This window comes from Lactuca saligna, chromosome 5 (assembly GCF_052625555.1).
Source record: "Lactuca saligna cultivar CGN05327 chromosome 5, ASM5262555v1, whole genome shotgun sequence".
Classification (NCBI taxonomy): Eukaryota; Viridiplantae; Streptophyta; class Magnoliopsida; order Asterales; family Asteraceae; genus Lactuca; species Lactuca saligna.
The window spans coordinates 102671150-102692662 of record NC_136421.1 but is presented as its reverse complement, the minus strand read 5'-3'; the positions used below and the strand labels follow the sequence as shown (position 1 = coordinate 102692662).

At 34.9% G+C, this 21513-nt stretch overlaps 2 protein-coding genes across 2 annotated transcripts; both read left to right on the top strand.

Annotated features, from left to right (window-relative positions):
* The first annotated feature begins 7086 nt into the window (after positions 1 to 7086).
* On the top strand, positions 7087 to 7512 carry LOC145045545 (uncharacterized). The gene has a single exon (XM_078993866.1). It carries the CDS (start codon positions 7087 to 7089, stop codon positions 7510 to 7512), a length of 426 nt encoding a protein of 141 aa, XP_078849992.1.
* Positions 7513 to 12447: 4935 nt separating this feature from the next.
* Positions 12448 to 17613, top strand: LOC145049006 (nucleosome assembly protein 1;4-like). The gene is made up of 11 exons (XM_078997689.1): positions 12448 to 12761; positions 12839 to 12882; positions 13015 to 13110; positions 13370 to 13462; positions 13729 to 13816; positions 13914 to 13975; positions 14095 to 14279; positions 14374 to 14554; positions 15378 to 15421; positions 16173 to 16386; positions 17371 to 17613. The coding sequence occupies exons 1-11, from the start codon at positions 12692 to 12694 to the stop codon at positions 17371 to 17373; spliced, it is 1080 nt and encodes a 359-aa protein (XP_078853815.1). The 5' UTR covers positions 12448 to 12691; the 3' UTR covers positions 17374 to 17613.
* Positions 17614 to 21513: the final 3900 nt, after the last annotated feature.

Here is a 21513-nt window from a genome sequence, read left to right as displayed (position 1 = left end):
GCCATAAACGGTGAGAATATTGCCATTCAGCAAATTGAGGCGGACGGCCCTTTCGTAACATAGAATGTCGGCACGATGAAGGCTTAACCAATCCATACCAATGATTATGTCGAAACTTTTTATGGTGACCAGCATAAGGTCAATTTTGAACAAATGGTTGTCTAGAGTGAGAGTACACCCTATGTAAATATCGTTAGCGCACTCAACCTTTCCATTTGCCATTTCTACGACGTAAGAATCTTCTAGTGGTTGGGAATTTTGCTTAAGTATATGTTTGAATTGGTGACTTACGAAACTTCTTTCTGCCCCACTATCGAAAAGTACGCATGCATAAGAGTTATTGAGGAGGAACGTACCAGTAACCACAGAGGGATCCTTCACTGCTTCTCCATGCGCTAAAGTTAGGACTCTTCCTACACCCCCAGCATTAGGGGCTCGTGCCTTGGGGCAGTTCCTCCTGAAGTGTCCCGTTTCACCACACCCATAGCAGGTTTGGCCTGCTCCGGTGTTGGCGGTCGTAGTGGCTTGAGCGGCGGGTTGGGTAGTCGCTCTACAGAATCGTGCAGTGTGTCCCTTCTTGTTGCAGTTATTGCAGTGTAACTCTCGACAAGCACCGTTATGGTGGTAGTTACACTTGTTGCACTTGGGAAGAGTTCCCATGTACTGTTTCGGCGGCACTGGAGTGACAACAGTAGTAGGGCACGGACAACAACAATCTGTTGCTTTTTTGCGGGGTCCTGCATCGGTTGTTTCTTTTTATTGCCCCAGAATTTCCTCTTGTTGTTCCCACCTTTTGTTCGGTCGGTGGTGGTTATCACGGTACCACGGCTAGCCCTGTGATCTATGAGTTGTTGTACCAATTCCTTGGCACACTCAAAGGTAGTGGGTTTCGAGGCCAATACACTATCTTGAATCTGGGATGATAGCCCCCAGAGTTATCGTTCCACCTTCTTCTCCTCTAGAGTGACCATTTTTGGACAGAGGAGTGCTAGGTCATTGAAACGGGCAGTATAAGTTTCAACATCAGTGCCTGTCATTCTGAGGTTCCAAAGTTCCTCTTCAAGTTTTTGTATTTCGCCCCTCGGGCAATATTCCTTTAACATTAAGGCTTTCAAATCCTCCCAGCTGATAACGTTAGCTACTATAGGAGTAAGTGATTTAACTCGGCCATTCCACCAAGTAAGTGCTTTTCCAGTGAAAGTGAATGCCGCATACTTGACCTTGCTCGCTTCGGGACAAGCGCAGATTTCGAAAACTGCCTCGGTCCTTTCAAACCATTGCACCAGCGTGATGACGCCCCTGCTTCCATTGAAAGGGTCGGGCTTGCCATTCGTGAAGTCTTTGTAAGAGCACTCCCTCGTACGCCCCGTGCTGTCCCCATGAATGGAATTGGTAGCTCCGGATCCAGAACCGCCAGAACCATTGGTACCCATTTGCGACATTGTTGCCGCCACGGCTGCCATTACTGCAGCCTGAAACATCGCAGGATCAAACTGCGGAGGTGGTGGTGGAGGCGGCAATGTGTTGCTGGAAGGTCTTGGTCTTCTCCTTGGTGGCATGGTTATGTAATAATAAAAATGACCAGTCGGTAAGACTTCAATAGTGATAACGAGTCGAGTGTTACTGGTTTCATTTCTCTTGTATTTTATCAAAACTTTATTATTCGTAAACTGTTTGTGTGATCGGGTTATGATGTCTAGTGCCAAACATTCAATAAATAAAAACGCATGCCAAAATTCATTGATAAACTTTTAGTACATAACGTTTAGAGGGAAAAGTGTGACCACATAAGGGTCTACATTACATTGTTACAAAAGATAGTTTTGACATTACAAAAGCCCTTTGAATAGTGTAATCACTTAGTCGCAGGGTCGACCTACATATAAAGAGTAGTACCAACGCATACTCATAAAATTTTACTACCAAGACGTGAGAATAGTAACGAGTTCTAATCACGACGACCCTTCTTCGACGGAGTCTGCGATGATGTTGATGCGCCCTGTAGTTCTGCCAATCTCCGTTCGGCTGCAACCATTCTCTCTTCGAGTGCCATGTATCTTTCCCGATACTCTCTTGTTTCTGCTCGAGCAGCGAGAAGGTCTTGAATGAGTTGGTCTCTATGGTGGGAGTCTCATTCTAGGTCTCTGGTACGATCAGTGGTAGACTGTACGATGGCGCTTAGCTCCCGGACTTGATCGGCCGTCGTCCTACCACGATCATCCATACTTGCTATTCGTTGTATCGTGACGGGGAGAGCTCTGTCAGCCGGTCCACCATGAGTGAGATCATAATAACCTCGTTGGTAGCCATATGGTGACCGTTGGCGTTGTTGTCGGCTCCACCTTTCGATCGTCGTTACCCAAGGGGGTTCAGGTCCGTTGTATCCAAAACGGTGTGCGGGTACCCTCGCGATGTAAGGAGGGTTGAATACTTCCGGTGGTTCCTCCATTTCGTTCCCAAACATGACTATCTCATCATCTTCCTCTTCTTTTTCTTCGTCTTCCTCCTCTTCTTCTTGTTCGTCTTCCTCTTCTTCTTCTTGGTCGTCTTCCTCTTCTTCTTTTTGTTCGTCTTCCTCCTCGGGTTCCTCCTTGGGATCCTCTTCGATTTGTTGCTCGGGATCATCATCGATCCACCCCGCGTTTCCCTGATTAGGAAAGTATGGGTCCCCAGGTATGTGAAATCCTGCCATGTCGTCTGCACGAGAAACGGGGGGGGGGGGGGGGGTTAAGAAGCACATATCGGAAAATGATAATATGGTGCTATAGAAACGTACAAATACTCCTATAGTATTTTTAAATGTTTATATTTGGTTATTAGCGTGTTCTTTGTAGAGTGTAGTTAGGTTATTAGATTTGTCGCCCATTACGAATATTCCCCAGTGTGCGTAAGTTACTTCTCGGACGGATATAGTTGATCAGGCTATACCCTTCCCAGAACTGATTACACATGCTAAGGCATACTAGTAATATTCAACTCCTCCTCTTTCAATTTATGTTCTCCTTAGTTATGACACTATGCGAGTATATAATGCATGTAAGTATACTTTAAAACAAAAAATTATTTGTTTTCTAAAAGTACAACTCGTTAAAGTGTTTTAAGAATCAGAGACTTTTAGTCCAAAATGTGTTTATAGTTTGTATATCTTATGTGGTTTGACATACTTAATTCACTATAAACCGTGCTCTGATACCAATCTGTCACACCCCCAAACCAAGGATGGCGGAATCGTCCGGGGGTGGAGGACTTCATGTATAGTATCATAACCACAATTTCAATAGTAATTTAAGCAAACACAACCAACATATATATAATTGAAAAAGTTACATCACTTGTATGAATTACATGTTTCAAAATCAATTACAATATGCTGACAAAATATGAAAAGTTTGACGCCTTAACGTCTCATCCTCAAAAGCACTTGATTACCTGTTTAGTGATTTCCTGAGAATACAAGTTGTTTGAAAAGTGTCAACACAAGGGTTGGTGAGTTCATAAGTTTTTGCTATAAAACTTAATAGAAGTCTTTCTCATGTAAATGTCGAATTTGTTTTAGAAAAATCCGATATTTTCCTTAAAATCCGTATAATGTAGCCTTATGACCAAAGACCAAAATGTATAAGAAATCATTCTTACTTAGTAGAAATGTCATGAGTTTGAATTGATATAAAAAGTGAATTTAAATCAACCTAAAACCTACTTAGGTTTTATGAAATCCTATAAACTTTATGAATTGTTATCTCCCTATGTGAGTCGCTATAATCATACTATGACTATGTGAACCTGCCACGACGTTTCTCAGGCGTCGCGAAAATGAAATGACATTTGTCACCCGTAGACCTGCAGGTTCCACTGTAGCTAGTAGCAAGGTGTGGGGTGTCAAACCCAATATAGATCTATATACAAGTATCACGTTCCACCTCCAGGAGACTCTGATTATAACTACCAGGAATTATATTCCGCACTCGGACGTACGGAAAGAGAGAATGTCTCACAATTTAGGGTAACAAGTTTACGTATAATGTGTGTGAGTGTAAACCTTTTCTGTATGAATGTACTCTTTTAGTACGAGTGTGTTATGCAATATATCATAAACTATACCTATTATAGTTTATCTAAAACGTTTGTAATATGTAAGAACTCTTTTATGGAAATGTATTAGTGTTATGAATTTATTAAACTATCCTTTTTATAGTTTAATATACGTGTTCTAAAATGAATGAATCATATTTATTATGAATGACTTAGTTTCAGTTCATGATGATAAACTAACAAAGAAACACATTCAATAATTTGAACTTATGATTATACACTCTGCTCAACATAATACAAAGTGTTATGATATTTACATGTTGTTGGCTAACTTTAGCCATTCTGCACTGTTTTGGAAAAATCATAGAAAAATAATACGAAGTCGAAAACTCGATCCGTAAATTCTGAGAGTTCAAAAAAATGTGTCTAGTTTACTCATAATTTTTATCATGATTTTTAATGACCTCCAACTTTGGTGAAAAGTCCATAATCACAGACTGGTCTGGATTGTTGTTTGAAATGATAGGCAGTTTTGTAAAAATCACCATAAATTGTAGAAAAATTGTATGGAGATGTGCAAGTATTTATTTTAAAGCTAAGAACTTGAACTATTTTCACCTTGTACATTTTTTAGAACAAAAATGTTTAAGATGCCCAAAACAGTCCGTGAATGGAGTTGAACTTTTCTGCTGAAGGCTGTTAGAAAATTTTAGTGATGTTCTTGGTGTTTTTAACTTGTATTCCCCCCTTAAAACTTGAGAAAACATGAAAAGGTAGGGGTATGAACTCACATTAAGTGATTTCAGTAGATTATTGTTGAAGAATGGAAGTGTTTAACTCAAGAACACTTGGAGATGCCTTGAAGATTTTCGAGAATCTAACATCATAGTTATGGAGTTTGTGTAAGAAATCAATGATTTGAGTAGAATGAAGTGAAATAATCATAAGGAGGATAAATTATACTTACTAAGAGTGGAAGAACACTTGAAAATCAGCCTTGAATCTCGAATTTGGTGGAGAAAAAGTTTGAGAGAAAAGTGGTGTTTGATACTTAGTGAAAGGAGAGCAAATGAGAGAAATGAGGAGAGAGGATGTTTGTTCCAGCTCTAAAAACGTGGGAATGAGTGACAATTAAGTGTAAGGGACATTGAAGTGACCTAGGTAAGGTGGGGAGGTATGGCTGGTCATAGAGTGGGTGTGGGAGTGGTTGCTTGTGTCATAAGGTAAAGCAAAGTCAACACTCCATCTCTTTGTACTTTACCCACTTGCTTTTATCATTTAAATAAAGTTTTTTATGAAAATATGATTAAATTGTGAATATTTAGGGTTTATTATGTTAAAATATGATTTTTGGTGAAAATACCGCGTTAAAATAATTAAAAATAGGCCTTAAACACAAAACAACGCGAAAACCGGGAAGAAAAGCATTCCCAACGAGACCTCTCGGTCCTAGGCCGGGATTCGGTCCCTAGGCCGAGGTTCAGTCCTTGCTGGGGACTGTAGCCGGAAATGAAGGGAGGCGAGGAAGCAAAAGGAGCGAACCGGAAGTGAGAGGTGAAGGCGAGAGGTTCGGTCCGGAGATAAGAGGCGAACATGTCAGACTCGAAATGAACCGAATGAACAGTAGATGAACAGTACCTTCGGGATCGGGTGGTGCGCGAGGTTCGGCCCCGAGGGGACCTTCGGGTTCGGTTCCTCCTGGGCTCGGGTTCGGTTCCTCCTTGCTCTCGGTCCCTAAGAGGACCTTCGGGTCCTAAGAGGCTTCGACTCTTATAAGGGGGTTTCGGTTCCTAAGGTCCATTTTTCTCGTTTTTACCCCGTTTAAAGCCGTTTTTGACCCGGTTAAGGGTTGGGATGGCCCGAAAGACTATAAAAAGTCCAAGGAACTTTTGAGAGAGATTTGGGAGAGATTTGGGTGAGATTTCACACACTTGGAGAGATTTCTCATACAAAGAGATATTTGGGAGAGGTTTCACATACTTGGAGAGATTTCTCATACGACGAGATATTTGGGAGAGATTTGACATTCTTTGAGAGATTTGGGAGAGATTTGACATTCTTAGAGAGATTTGGGAGAGATTTGACATTCTTAGAGAGATTTGGGAGAGATTCTTGATGAGAAGAGATAGAGTGAAAACGATTGAGAGAGGTTTCGTGTGTGACAAATGTGAGTGTCCGGCTTCGCAATGCAAGGTCCGTAAACCCTGTTAAGCCTTGTTTAAGGATCTTACACACTCCCGATGAGTATGCAACATTGTTTTATCAGTTCAATTCATTGATTAGCACTAAGGCTCAGGAAATTTTAACACAAGGGCTTTTCCCAAGTGATGTTTTCCCATTAACATAACAAGTTATACAGTATGTACATAACACAAACCCTAATACACAAGGTTTAATCGAGTTGACCAGTTGACTTGATGACTTGACTTGACTCTAGACTGACGATTGTCACATCCGAACAATAAATCGAGAAATATGTCCTACTTTTAGAGATGCATGTTACGCTTTAGGGCTTCTAGACAATGATAGGGAGTATATTGAAGCTATTAAAGAAGCAAGCCATTCAGCTACTAGTTATTACCTACGGTCATTATTTTCAATGATGTTGATATCTGATAGTTTGGGAAGACCAAAATTTGTTTGGGAAAATACATGGAAATACCTTTCAGACGGAATTCTTTACAATCAACAACGCCGGTTAAAGTCTCCTGGTATAATACTTAGCTTTTATTTATTACTTTAACCTTTTTTTATATAAACTATATATTTGTATTTTTTTTCTAAGTTTATATTTACCATTGTACAGATTTATCTCTTACTGATCATTAATTGAAGAACTTGACTTTTTTTGAGATTAAATCATTTCAACTTCGTAACAATTCCACCCTCAAGAACTTCACAGGCATGCCTTACCCAGATTTTGATTGTGTATCTTCTTCTAATAATCGTTTGATTACTGAGGAGTTATTTTATGACATCACAACTCTTCAAAACGAATTTCAAACACTGATTGTTTCATTAACAAAAGAACAATGAGGTGTTTTTGAGGATGTCATGGCAGCAATTGAAGATAATAAAGGAGGTGTGTTTTTTGTTTATGGTTATGGTGGAACAGGCAAAACCTTTCTTTGGAATACTTTATCAATAGCTATCAGGTCTACAGGACAAATTCTTATGACTGTTGCTACAAGTGGTATTGCTTCTTTGTTACTAACTGGAGGTAGAACAACACACTCTTGCTTTGGTATTCCATTAAATCTTACTGAAAATTCTATTTGTTCTATAAATCGAGACAGTGATGCCTCCAAATTACTAAAACAAACATCGCTGATTATTTGGGATGAAGCGTCGATGGTTCATAAGCATGCATTTAAAGCATTGGATCGCACTTTAAGGGATGTTTTAAGTTTTGGTAACGTTAGCAACTCACATATCCCGTTTGGAGGTAACGTAATCGTCTTTGGAGGTGATTTTAGATAGATTCTACCAATTGTTTCTAATGGTAGTAGACAAGAAATCGTCAACGCGTCGTTAAGTTCTTCATATATATGGACAAATTGCAAAGTTTTAAAATTAACGAAGAACATGAGGTTGACTGTTGGAAAAAATCCGTTTGAAATACAACAAACAAGGTTACTTGCAAATTGGCTCTAGGATATAGGAGAGGAAAATACTGGTGGTTCTAATGATGGTGATGCAATTATTCGTATTCCTGAAGATCTTCTTATTACTCAATCTTCTGATCCTATAGGTTTATTAATTGAGTTTGTATATCCATCATTTCTTGACAACTTGAACAATCCCAAATATTTTAAAGAAAGACCAATACTTGCACCGAAAAATAGAGTTGTTCAAGAAATAAATGATTGTCTGCTTTCATTGTTTCCTGGAGAAGAAAAATAATACCTTAGTTCAGATAGCATCTGCCAGACAGAGTTTATTCACAATCAGTTTGATGAGAGTTTATATTCACCTAATGTTCTAAATGGACTTAAAATATTCGGTTTGCCAAACCATTAGTTAATTTTTAAGGTCGGTGTTCCGGTTATGTTACTAAGAAATATCGACCAGAAAAATGGGTTATGTAATGATACTATACTTCAGGTCGTATCATTAGGTAATTGCATCATAGAAACAGTGGTCTTAACTGGATGTAACATTGGGCATCAAGTTTTTATTTCAAGGTTGTCTTTAACACCTTCAGGCAACAAAATTCCATATAAGTTCAAAAGGAGACAATTTCCCCTAGTGGTTTGTTTTGCTATGACCATAACTAAAAGTCAGGGTCAATCGTTAAAAATGGTTGGGTTGTTTTTGTAAGAACCAGTTTTCTCACACGGTCAGTTATACGTTGCTTTATCTAGAGTAAAGAACAGAGAATGATTGAAGTTATTGATTTTAGATAAGGATGGTAATTTGACTAATAAAACTTCCAATATTATGTTCAAGGAAGTATTTCAAAATCTATGTTGAAGTTTTATGTTTGTTTTTTTAAATCAAATAAAGTTGTACTTACTTACCATCCATAATCAAATGCTTTTTTACATTTATTAATCTTTTTGGTCTATATAAATTTTTTAACTTATCACCCGTTGTTTCCATGAGTTATAACCTAGTTTAAATAATAAATTTAGACAATTATAATACTTTAAAAGTTTATATATATATATATATATATATATATATATATATATATATATATATATATATATATATAGGAAAGGGTTATAAAGAAAATAAAAAAACCTAAAAAAACCCTAAAATTCATAAAAATGCATAAAAAAATACTTACAGATCACAAATCTTTTTTTTTTGACTTTATATTTCTTCAAAATCGCAGCTTTTTTATAAATTCGTTGAAAAAAAATTTAAAAATCGATCTTTTATTATTTATTTATTATTTTGGTTTTTTTTTTCAAAAAAAAAAAATTCAACGAATTTATATAAAAATGTGCGATTTTAAAGAATATAAAGTCAAAAAAAAGTTTTGTGATCTCTAGGTATGTTTTTATGCATTTTTATGATTGTTAGTGTTTTTTGTTTTCCATACAAACCTAAACCTATATATATATATATATATATATATATATATATATATATATATATATATATATATATATATATATATATATATATAATTTTTTTTCAAACAGTGGCAAGTCATGTCTCTGTAATATATTCACTCTGTCTCATATTAATTGTTCATGTTTTCTTTTTGCCTTATCCCTAAATAATAACCTATTTTTAAAAAATATATATATTTTTACCAAAATATTCTTTATTATTAGTTAAATTATCATATAATTAAATCCAACTGCAATGAAATTAAATGCAACAAAAAAATAAAGTTGTCATATTATTTAATAAAGACATTGATAATTAATAATTTTATGAGTAAATAAGTTATACATATAATATATAATTAACAGAAAAAATTAAACGAAAGGTCCTTGATGTTTTGTTTTTTTCCCCTAAAGTAGTCCTTACTAAACGTTTTTCCTTAGATGGTACCTACAGAGTAAACCATGCACACAAATGATCCTTATGATTGACTTTCTTAACGAATTCTGTTAAGTGTGTATGAAAACATGAAAAATGCCCTCTGTGTTTTATTTATTTATTCATTTTTAATATTTTTTTAATTTGAAATTTAAAAAAAAAAGGTGGGTCTCTCCCTCTGTGTTTTATTTATTTATTCATTTTTAATATTTTTTTAATTTGAAATTTAAAAAAAAAGGTGGGTCTCTCTCTCTCTCTCTCTCTCTCTCTCTCTCTGGAAAAACGAATCAGATTGAAGAACGTTGTTGCCTCCTATCTAACCTCCCTCCAGCCACCTGTTTCACTTCCCACTCCGATCAACAGTACCATTGGTGACCCTCACTGCTTTCCTCGACGATTATTGGCTCTTCTTTCGCTATTCGTGTTTGTTGCCGATTGGACCAGAAAAAGAAAGAAGATGCCAATGACAACCTTCTGTCGGCTCCCCTCTTCGTGATTTGCTAAACCACCCACCGTACCACCTCTTATTGTTGTTTTTGAAACACTAACTATGATTTTTGAGGGTGAGCGCTTTTAGTAATCATGTGGACGATGTTTGTGGTTTTAGTGTGTGTTTTTAGTTGCAGATGGAAGAAGGTCGTTGCCTCCAATCCACACCATCGCCCTGTCAATGCTCGTCGAACCACCTTGCAGAAACCCTATGAAACCTGCAACTCATTGCTTCATCCCTTGCTCCCTGAATCCATCTTATTTGAGAGTGTCGTATCATCACTATTAGGGTTTTATAGGGGTGGAGGCGCTGCAAACTCGAGCCATAGACGGAGATCGAAGTTTTACTCTATCCACATGCGCTACAAACATGAACCTGAACTCTAGTGTTGTCGAACCTGTTGGCACAGGCCCTTGAAAACACACACGCAACACACACTCTCACGTAGTTACAACAATAGAATATGCAGAAGCTTCACTATTCTGATGAAAAAAGGTGAAAATACAAAAGGAAAATAACACCTATTTATAATTAAGAAAACAAACATGCACATGCTAATCTCGTATCTCCTATAAACTTGGTCAACTTGACCATTTTCTGTTGTCCACCTTCTAGAACATGGGTATAATCCCTTTATTTCAGCATGACTCAATCAAACACTCCTGGATCATGAACTAGATCCGACCCATGACCCGTTGAACCAACCGATTAACCCAACAATCACCCCCTTAATCGGTTGTTCACACCATTTGTTCACAGCTACCTTTAATCACCCTCCTTTCATCTCGATTCAAGACCTTTCCCGGACACCCGACTTTCACCTCCGCCACGTCCAAAGTCTTCCATACCCGATCCCGACTTTTCCCAGACACCCGACCTTCACCTCGGTCACGTCCAAAGTCCTCCATACCCGGCTGTTGTTTGTCACCACACAGAATCCGTTTCCACCTAACACTTCTGTGACACGAGAGCCTTCTCCCACCGATAAAGAAGACAAAGCTATCCGCTTTTACCATCTTCTTTCACCTGCAAAAACGAAACAAACCCAAAGCCACCTGCTTTGACGGATCTTTTCTATTCGTTTTCTTATGCATCTCCGGTAAATCTCTCCATTTTCCGTGACATACCCACAACCTACCGCCGGAATCATCACCTTGTCTTGTTTGTGATAGTCCCAACCTTTTCCGATCTAACCCGTTCCTATCTAGAGTCCTCTTCCACCATTTACGAAAACCAAGCTCATGCTTCTTCTGTTTTCATTTACCAGCTCTGAAAAAAAAACCAAATCAAAACCCACCTATTTTTGATTTCTTTTCGCTTCTCTTCTCCGCCTCTGGTTAGGCACTCTTAAACCTGGAACATTCTGATCAAGGATGGAGATTTCACCTTTGCAGTCTTGACCCTATTCACGCGTCTGCTATGAATGCATCCTCAACACCCATCTGCTGTCATACGAATAACTATAGTCACCCTCTGCGACTTACTTCACCAGCATCACATCCTGTTTCAATAGGAAAATCACCACAATAAACCGCAGCCACCTGCTGCACACAACGACCAATTTTCTGCCATCTGTATCAACCAACTGGAATGTCCGGCCAAGAAACCGTTGCCAAACACCCCGATTCCGCTGTGATGACAGCCTTGCACCCGAAGGCTCCTCCCCTTCGAAAGTCGACTCTCAAACCGACCGTCTTTTTAAACCGCTCTGATACCAATTGTTGGCACAGGCCCTTGAAAACACACACGCAACACACACTCTCACGTAGTTACAACAATAGAATATGCAGAAGCTTCACTATTCTGATGAAAAAAAGGTGAAAATACAAAAGGAAAATAACACCTATTTATAATTAAGAAAACAAACATACACATGCTAATCTCGTATCTCCTATAAACTTGGTCAACTTGACCATTTTCTGTTGTCCACCTTCTAGAACATGGGTATAATCCCTTTATTTCAGCATGACTCAATCAAACACTCCTGGATCATGAACTAGATCCGACCCATGACCCGTTGAACCAACCGATTAACCCAACAGAACCCGAACAAGACCAACGATTTCGGGAAGATGGCGGAGGAGAAAGAGAGACAGCGGTTCGTCTTCTCCGTGGTAGAAACCTGTGAGCTTGAACGATGTTTGTTTTTTTCTCCGGTGGTTATTTCAAGTCAAGACTAGGGCTTTGTGTAGAGAGAGAGAGAGGGGGAGAGAGAGAGGACCATCTATGTGCATAAAACAAAGGGTATTTTTGTTATTTGACAAAACTTAACAGAATCTGTAAAAAAAGTTAGTGATAGGGGTTTTTTGTGTGCAATGTTTGATTGGTAGGTACCATAGGGAAAAAAGTTTCGGAAAAAAAAACAAAATCTTAAGGACCATTCGTGTAATCTGGTCAAATTAATAATTCAACATACTTCCTGCGACGGAACGAGGAGAGAGTTGAAAGTTATTGTCTCTCAAAACGGCCAATAAAACTGTTCCCTCCTTTGGTCGGTTACGCTTCTTCCAGCAAAGAAAGACACAATACAGCAGAGAAAAGGTACTTCGCCAGTTCACTAGGGTCATCTCCTACCCTGATCTCCCTGTACATTATTAGGGTTTTAGTTTGTTCTTCCTTCCCCCATATTACTCCTTGTAGAATTCAATTGCACTCGGAAGATCGATTGCAATGAGTAGTAATCAAGAAGATCAGTTCAATATGGCCGATCTTAGCTCCGCTCTCCCTTCTGCTACTTCCGGTACCTCTTAATCCTCTAGTCTCTTCTTGTTTCAGTAGTTACTGAGTTTTTTTGATATTCTATTGTATGTTTTGTAGCTTTTACTGATGAGGATCGTGCTGGACTTGTCAACGTCCTGAAGGTAACCGAACTCTAAAATTAATCAGATAACAGATTTAATCGGATTTATTTTGAATTTTCATTTTGTTTCGATGGATATGTGTATGTATGTACTTCTATGTTTCTCAATGTCTTGATTTGCTCTTTTGTACAGAATAAGCTTGAGAATTTGACTGGAAAACATCCTGATTTCTTAGATACTCTTTCATCCAATGTTAGGCAGCGTGTTGGTGTTCTTCAGGATCTTCAGGTTTGACTTTAATCTATGTGTTTATTCCACTGCATTTCTTTGATCTGTTTTCAGTTCATATGATCATATCCACAACTTAAACTTCAGGGCTGTTTATTCCTAGTTTTTGCAATTAACTTCTATGGATTTCATTTCTATTGAATTTTCACAATTGATGAATTTGTGAACGAAAATAGAAATGAAAACGCACCAAAATGAAAACTTAATTCCAGTGTAAGTTGAGATGATGATGCATTTTTACAAACCTTCCTTCATACAGAGTCAATATGATGAGCTGGAGGCTAAGTATCTTGAAGAAAAGGCAGAACTGGAAGCAAAGTATATGAAGTTGTATGAGCCATTATATTCTAAGGTATCCAAAATCATTTTATCTTTTTTTTCTTTTCATTTTAGTTTGGCAATCACTTTATAAGCTTTTAATATGCTCTCAAGGTTCTTTATTTTTATTTTTTTTCCATCAAGTGGTATCTGGCTGTTCAAAAGTATTTGAGACAAAAGAAGGGAAAAATAAAGAAAAAACCTTCTTTACCTGACTTTTTCTATATTCTTTCTATATTAAAGAAAAAAAAAAGGCACACCAATACATAGCTTACCCGATTAAATCTTGTTCACTTACAGAGATATGAAATAGTCAATGGTTTGACTGAAGTTGAAGGTGTTTCAGACGATAATTTGGTAGATAAGGAAAATAATGAGTCAAAGGGAGGTAACATTTTTTTTTTTATCAATAGAAGTTTCCTATTGTAGTTTTGTTTTGACAAACATCTAAGCATTAAGACACTTTTGAATTTTGATACACACAGATAAAGGTGTACCAAATTTTTGGCTCACTGCAATGAAGTCCAATGAAGTGCTAGCTGATGAGGTGACTGAATAGTATTGGCATATTTTCATATACAATCACAAAATTCATAATTTTATATTGTATTTTTATTTTGCTTACATTTAAACATATGTTATTGATTCCATTCTTTGATTCCTTAGATTTCTGAATCTGATGAAGGAGCTCTTCAGTATCTAAAAGATGTTAAGTGGTCTCGAATTACTGGTGCCAAGGGTTTTAAGCTTCAACTCTTTTTTGATCCCAATCCTTATTTTAAGAACTCTGTGTTGTCTAAAACATATGAGATGATCAACGAGGAAGAACATATTTTAGAGAAAGCCATTGGGTATTAATATTATATGTTCTTTTTTAAAATTTCAATTTTTTTTTTATAGAAGTTTCTGCTTTGTAATTAATTATTGTTTCATGGAAAATTGTAGGACTGAGATCGAATGGTATCCAGGGAAAAATTTGACCCAAAAGGTTCTGAGGAAGAAATCTAAGAAGGGTTCAAGAAGCCCAAAGCCACCAATTACAAAAACTGAAGATTGTGAAAGCTTCTTCAACTTTTTCAATCCTCCACAAATCCCTGATGATGAAGATGACATGGATGAGGATACAGTAAGTTTAGCTCTGCTTCTTTTTCTTTTTTCTTTTTTAATGAGAAGGGTAAAATGGTCATTTTGGTGGGAAAAAGAAAGTCTTTGGCCATAAATATTAACCCCAGACACACATAATTTATTCAGTTACCACGTTATCTCTGTATGATACTTTTTTATACAGAAGGGTGAAATGGTCATTTAAACAGTAAGTTTAGCACTATGTTTTTAAACAGAAGAGCAAAATGGTCATGTATTCTCATTCAGACACTCCCTTTAAGTCCAAAAAGTAGTCTTTGTTCATACATACTGCAGAAAAACATTATTTATCCATTTCTTAAACAAAAGGGTAAAATGGTCATTTACTCTAATTCAAATGGTCCACTTGGTCCAAAAAAGAAAAATTCTCTGTTCATACATACTTCTCCAGACATCGTTGATCCATTCTGCACTTTATACATACAATATTCTTTTAAACAGAAAGGGTAAAAAGCTGATTTCTTGAATGCAAAATGATATAAAAATTGCCACAAATGTCACATCAGCATAATATTATTGGTAAATACTTATCATTGCTCATAAAGTATCTAGTTTGTGCTTGAAAAGTGTTATATGCAAATTGAAGTTGAATAGTAACATGTTTGACTTTAAAGTCAAAGTATGAAGGAACGAATTTAGTACTTTGCTTTTTATTGCCAGTTAGTAACAAGATATAACAACATTATTAATTTTAGATATTTGTTATAAAAGCTCTATATAATATAGCCTTTAACTCCTCTTTTTTTTTTTTTTTTTTTTTTTTTTTTTTTAATGTATTATGATTCTCCTCCATATTGTTTAAACAGGCTGAACAGCTTCAGAATCAGATGGAACATGATTATGACATTGGGTAGGTACTCATTAATGTGCAATTCTATAATGTAATGAAATTCAAATGACAAATTCATTGGAGATATGCATTTTCTTCATTTATTTGCCAAAAAAAAAAAACTTCAGATTGATCAACTTGAGTGAATATGAATTTATTTTCTTGTTTCTTTTTTTTCTTCCATCAAATTTTGTATTAAAAATGTTTCAGAAAATGAAACAACACAATTGGGAAAGTGGAAGGAAAAATAAATGAGGGAAAATCTGTAATAAGTGATGACTTAATGAGGAAAGCCTTCTTTCTTTGACTTTCATTATAAAGTCGAAAAGAAACAATTGTATATAGCTTACTTTTTACTACTTTACCTTTAACCCTCCTCAATACTTTTTACTTTCTTACCCTTACACAGAAGGGCAAAATGGTCATTTACTCTCATTAAGGCAATTCATCCAGTTATTTTATTAAAAATCTTTGTTCATACAATACATACTCCAAATAGACATCATTTACTCACTCGACAATTTATCCTTACAACACTAGCAAAGAAAAAATCATTCAGTTAAAATAACAAATACTTTAGATTTGTATTCTGCACTTTGTTTCTACTTATAAAAAAATAGCTGATTTTGGGTGTGGTTAAACTGATTGCTTAAATATATGAAACCAAATTGTTTTTTCCATACATTTGAAATTTAAATTCTTTCTTATGTTTATTTTGAAGCATTTAAATACAATAGAGACTTTAAATGTTACTAAATTTTGTATTTTCCAGGTCAACAATTCGAGACAAAATCATTCCTCATGCTGTCTCTTGGTTTACCGGTGAGGCCGCCCAGAATGATGAATTTGAGGATGATGATGATGATGATGATGATGATGACGATGATGATGATGATGATGATGATGTTGAAGATGATGATGATGATGATGATGAGGATGATGATGATAACGATGATGATGAAGAAAATGTAAACAATAAAAAGAAGGTAATTTACTAATTTATTACTTGCAAAAATTTTGTCAATATTTCTAACACAATTACAGCATTCTTTAGGCCTATATAATATAACTGGGTGGACCGGATTATCAAAGTTTGTCTTTTTTGTTTTGTTTTGTTTTTTTTTTTTTTTTTTCCGTTCATTATTTAATTCAAGCCGTTGTCTTTTTTTCAACTTTTTTGTCTTTTTCTTTGACCATTTCCAAAATCATTGTAGTTTCCTTTTAATTTTTTTTAGAGTAAATTACACGAATAGTCCCTATGGTTTAGGGTAATTACGCGTTTGGTCCCTAACTTATTTTTTACCTAAAAATACTATTTTGCCCTGGATTTATTTATTTATTTAAATAAACACACCCCTAATCTTACCTCCTTCACCTTACCTTACCTACCTTACCATTTTTCTCTATTTAAATAATAGTCTTTTTAGGTAAGATAGGGACCAAACGTGTAACAAAAACAAACAGTAAGGACCAAACACGTAACAAAAACAAACTGTAGGTACCTTCCGAGTTAAAAAAATAAATTAGGGACTAAACGTGCAAATTACCCCAGACCATAAAGACCATTCGTGTAATTTACTCTTTTTTTTAATGTATAATTATTTAATGATATTACATATATAAATTTATAATGGTTAATAAAATTTATGCATGTTTTTTTGTAACTTTTAAAATTCTTTTAATTTCATTTCTCTTTGTTAAATTCCAGTTTTTAGTTTATAATGCTTAGTTTTTTTTTTATATAAATTCTAAAAGTAATAAGTTATAGGAAAATGAAAATGTATATAAATGTTATAACATATCCAGTTACTAATATGTACATTCATGATTCATGTATGTATGTTTCAATTTTGGAATACATGCGTCTCACAGTGCTTGTACCCCATGCATAGGAAATTGTACCTGGGTAGATTCTTCATTTTGTAAGTTGCACTTTTTATGCTAATTCATTGTTCTTACTTTAAATGCAGTGAAGAGTTTGAGTACAAAAACCCGTATGAAGTTCAGAAAAATTGAATTACTGATGAAACAAAGATGTGGCTACGTGTATTCCTTAAGATCACACCACGTGGCTCATTAAAAGTGTGCAGTTGTTTTTCTCCTCTACTTTTCTACTTTTCTTGTTTGATTCGTTTCATGTCTTGTATTTATCTTCTTCTTCTTTTTTTATTGGAAAAACTTAAATTTTTTAATATCACTTCACTATTTGTCAACGTTTACACTTTGCATTACTTTTTTCTTTTTTTACCCATTTTCCTATCAGCGGATCAAACAAATTCTCGAATTTTCGTGTTTTTTTACTGAACTGCTATAAAGAAAAACTTATTAAATATCCGGAGGAGGATTTTGTTATTTTTAGAGTCTACAAAGTTAACATGAGCATTAGAAATCAAGCCAAATGTTATTTGATTATTTCATATTGAAATGGTTCTCGTATTCACTTTGTGAATTGCAAAGATGGTGTCTGAAACTGATATCAAACAAAAGATGTACAGTGATAAAAGAAATCTAAATATATGTGAAAAAGACTACGAAAGTTTCTTATGCAAAATACCTTATCTTTGTGTTTTGATTCAATTTAAATAGTTCAACCGGTGTTTAAACGGTTTAATTTAACCGTTTTATTTATTTATTTATCTTTTAAAACCGGTCGATTTGTTACGGTTCAGAAATAACATAAAAACGGTAATAGTTGACGTTGGTTTGTATTGTTTGGTCTTGGAAACGATTATTCAATTGCCAATTGACTGAAATAGCAACATACTTTAAAAAAGTGAAGTACGCTATTTACTGCAATTTATCCTTTATTCAATATGTGTAAGGCTGGTGGGCGTGTATGGGGAAAAGAGTGAGGGAAAAGTTTCCCTACCTTGGAACATAATAATACTGTGGATGAAGGAATAGAGTGAGGAGAGTCTATCCACTCTTACTGCTCTAATGTGGTTGGTCAGTATTTTTTTTAGTTTTTTTTTTAAATTTATAAAATTATATACCTATTAAAAAATTCTAAAAGTTATATTAAAATTCATGATTTTTAATTCACTACACATACATATGGGTTTTGATGACGGAAAGAAAAATAAAAGAAAGACTGATGAGACAGACAAAAACGGAAATATCCTTCCCGCACATATCTTTGGACCAAGGGTGCAAACGGAAAGGATTCTATGGGTGCAAACGGTTGAATATGCATAATTTCATATGTCCATTTTATTAATTATATATAGATTAATTTAGGTGATTGAACAGTACCTCTGACCTGGATACCGTTCATAGTTCATATTAGGATGCATTTGTCATTTGATAAGTGTTAGACCAATTAGATATTAATAAATAATAGGTGTTCAAATCGATCATACAAATAAGTTTGATTCATTGGATGTATTGATATTCGTGCCCAGGTTCTTCATATTATAAAAGTATAGCGTCTATTTCACTTACCATTGCCATATTGGTCCTTGTTTATTTCTATTTGAATGTCGTTTATATATATATATATATATATATATATATATATATATATATATATATATATATATATATATATATATATATATATATATATATATATATATATATATATATATATATATATATATATATATATATATGGTTTGTGATTGATGTTCGTGCCCAAGTTCTTCGATTAAGACTTATTTGATAGTACATTATGCTTTGTGATCCTATTCAGATAATTGTTGATTTTTTATATCCTTATTTCTTATCAGAATTACAAAGTAGTGAGATAGTGAGAGTAACACCTATTTTTATCAACATGCAATTTTGGCAACTACAACCGAAGAAGTAGCTCAGATAAACAAGTATATGTTTAATCTGATGCCAAGTGATTTGCACATATATTTAAGTTCGGATAAATTATGCAATTTAGAACAATACAATTTTGGTGACTGAATTGTTATACCTAACTGGTGTCCCAAACTTCATCAAATTGCCAAGCATACTGAATCATGAACTAAAGATAAAATTAGGAGCTCCAGTAATATTGTTGCACAATCTTGATCAGTTTCTAGGATTATGTAATGGAACACATATGCGTGTAATCAGCCTAGCAACACATATGATTGAAACATAAATCATTTTAAGAAATAATATTGGAGCTCGGATGTTCATACACATGATCCGTTTAACTCCATATAACAAGAGAATGTCATTTAAATATATCCACAAACAATTCCCTTTAGTGTGGTATTTTGCAATAACAAATAATTAAAGCCAATATCAATCACTTTCTAGAGTTGGGTTATTGTTGCGAAGACTCGTGTTCATATACAGACAATTGGTTGTAGAGCATTGCAATAGTTGTATAAAGGTAATTACCATGGATGAAGAAGGCAACTTATCAAACACAACGATTAATGTTGTCTATAAGGAAGTCTTTCAAGGTTTAAACTATAGACCATTGTAATAGTTGTATTATATAATTATCATATTTGTGAATGTATGTAGTAGAACTATTCTAAAGTTCAGTATCATCATGCTTGTGTTCATATGGTCCTATTACCCAATGGTATCATATGATTTGTCTATATCAGCTACAAGTTGGAGCACTAATAGATGATTTTTGGCAATGACAGAGCTTCAACATTTCATTTGGGGGGAGGCACAACCCCCTATCCATAACAAAGTTTTGCCCATGATTCTTGGAAGTAAGATCAAATATCGTAAAGTTTGTCAATATGAACATGAGCGAATTGATTTTTTAGACAACCTTTCAAGGGATACAATCAAATTTATAAACCATATAATGATGATTGTTCTAAATCATATCATATATCTGTTGGAGTACTATAACATCTAGATGTTTCCATAACTCAGGCATATGTTTCGGGTTCTTTCACATGAATGATATGATCAAGGACTTCATAAGAATGAAAATGAAATTTATAGAGATCAGTTAAAGGTATATATTGCCTTTCTCCGTCTCCAATATGATAGGATAAACATTTTATGTTCTTTACCATTAAGGCTAGGTAAAATCTATTAGGGAGACGAACTAGGTATGATTGTAGACGATTCAAATTATCTGATCCTTCTAAAAGTGCTGAGTAAGAGTTTAAGAACCTATCTGGAAGAGGACATGGTTCAATAAAAGTATAAAGAATTGTTGTAGTTGACTCGTAGAGTGTGGAAACGATTGGTCGTGGATAGGGTTTTGTCAAAGTGCTGATTAATAGAGAGTATTTGAAGGTTGTAACCGAATTGTAAGATTGAGAGAGAGAGAGAGAGAGAGAGAGAAAGAGAGAAAGAGAGAGAGAGAGAGAGAGAGAGAGAGAGAGAGAGATAGGTTAATCAATGATGGCATTTATAGAAGATTAAGATAATGACCGGTGAAGAAGTAGTATTAAGAAGATGGACGAAAAAGAGAAGAAGATAAGGGTGTTAGTAAATATTTGAAGATAGTGTTAGAAGATAGTTCCCACAGTCACAACAGATAGTAATATTACTATTAATAGTAGGATTCTTTTGGTTACATGAAAGGATAGAAATAAGTAACTAATGATACAAAAATAATTATAGAGACCTGATTTGTTAATTAATTAAGTATTTAATTAATTAAATGAAATCTAGTGATCTATAAAGTTCTAGATAAAGGAAATTGAAAGTAAGATAATTACAAAAGATAAGGATAATTATCATGTGACAAGTTAATTATCCTTTAAGGTTTTCAATCCTTCCCTATACATAGGGGTCCTAGGCTGACTTTAGGTTGGATGATTTTCTCTCTAGAAAAACCATAGAGATAGGTAGAACCCTTCTGATCTAGAAATGCTAACCTTTTCCTTCCTACGTGGCACATAAGGAATTCTATGTGGTGCGTTTTTGAAACAATAAACTTGTAGATTGATAGATTCAAAATAGTAAAGTAAATCAAACATGAAATACAATTGATCAAAAAGGTGCCGAATGATTATATTATAAAAGTCTTAGAAGAGTTTTGTGTGAACTTCTCTGTAAAGACGATGTCGGGTAATCCAATTGATTAACCCTAATACAAAACATGCATGAAATATTTATAGCCTAATCCTAGCTCCATAAAAGTGGATGGATAGACCAATCCATTTAATAAAGGCTAAATACATACATATTAAATT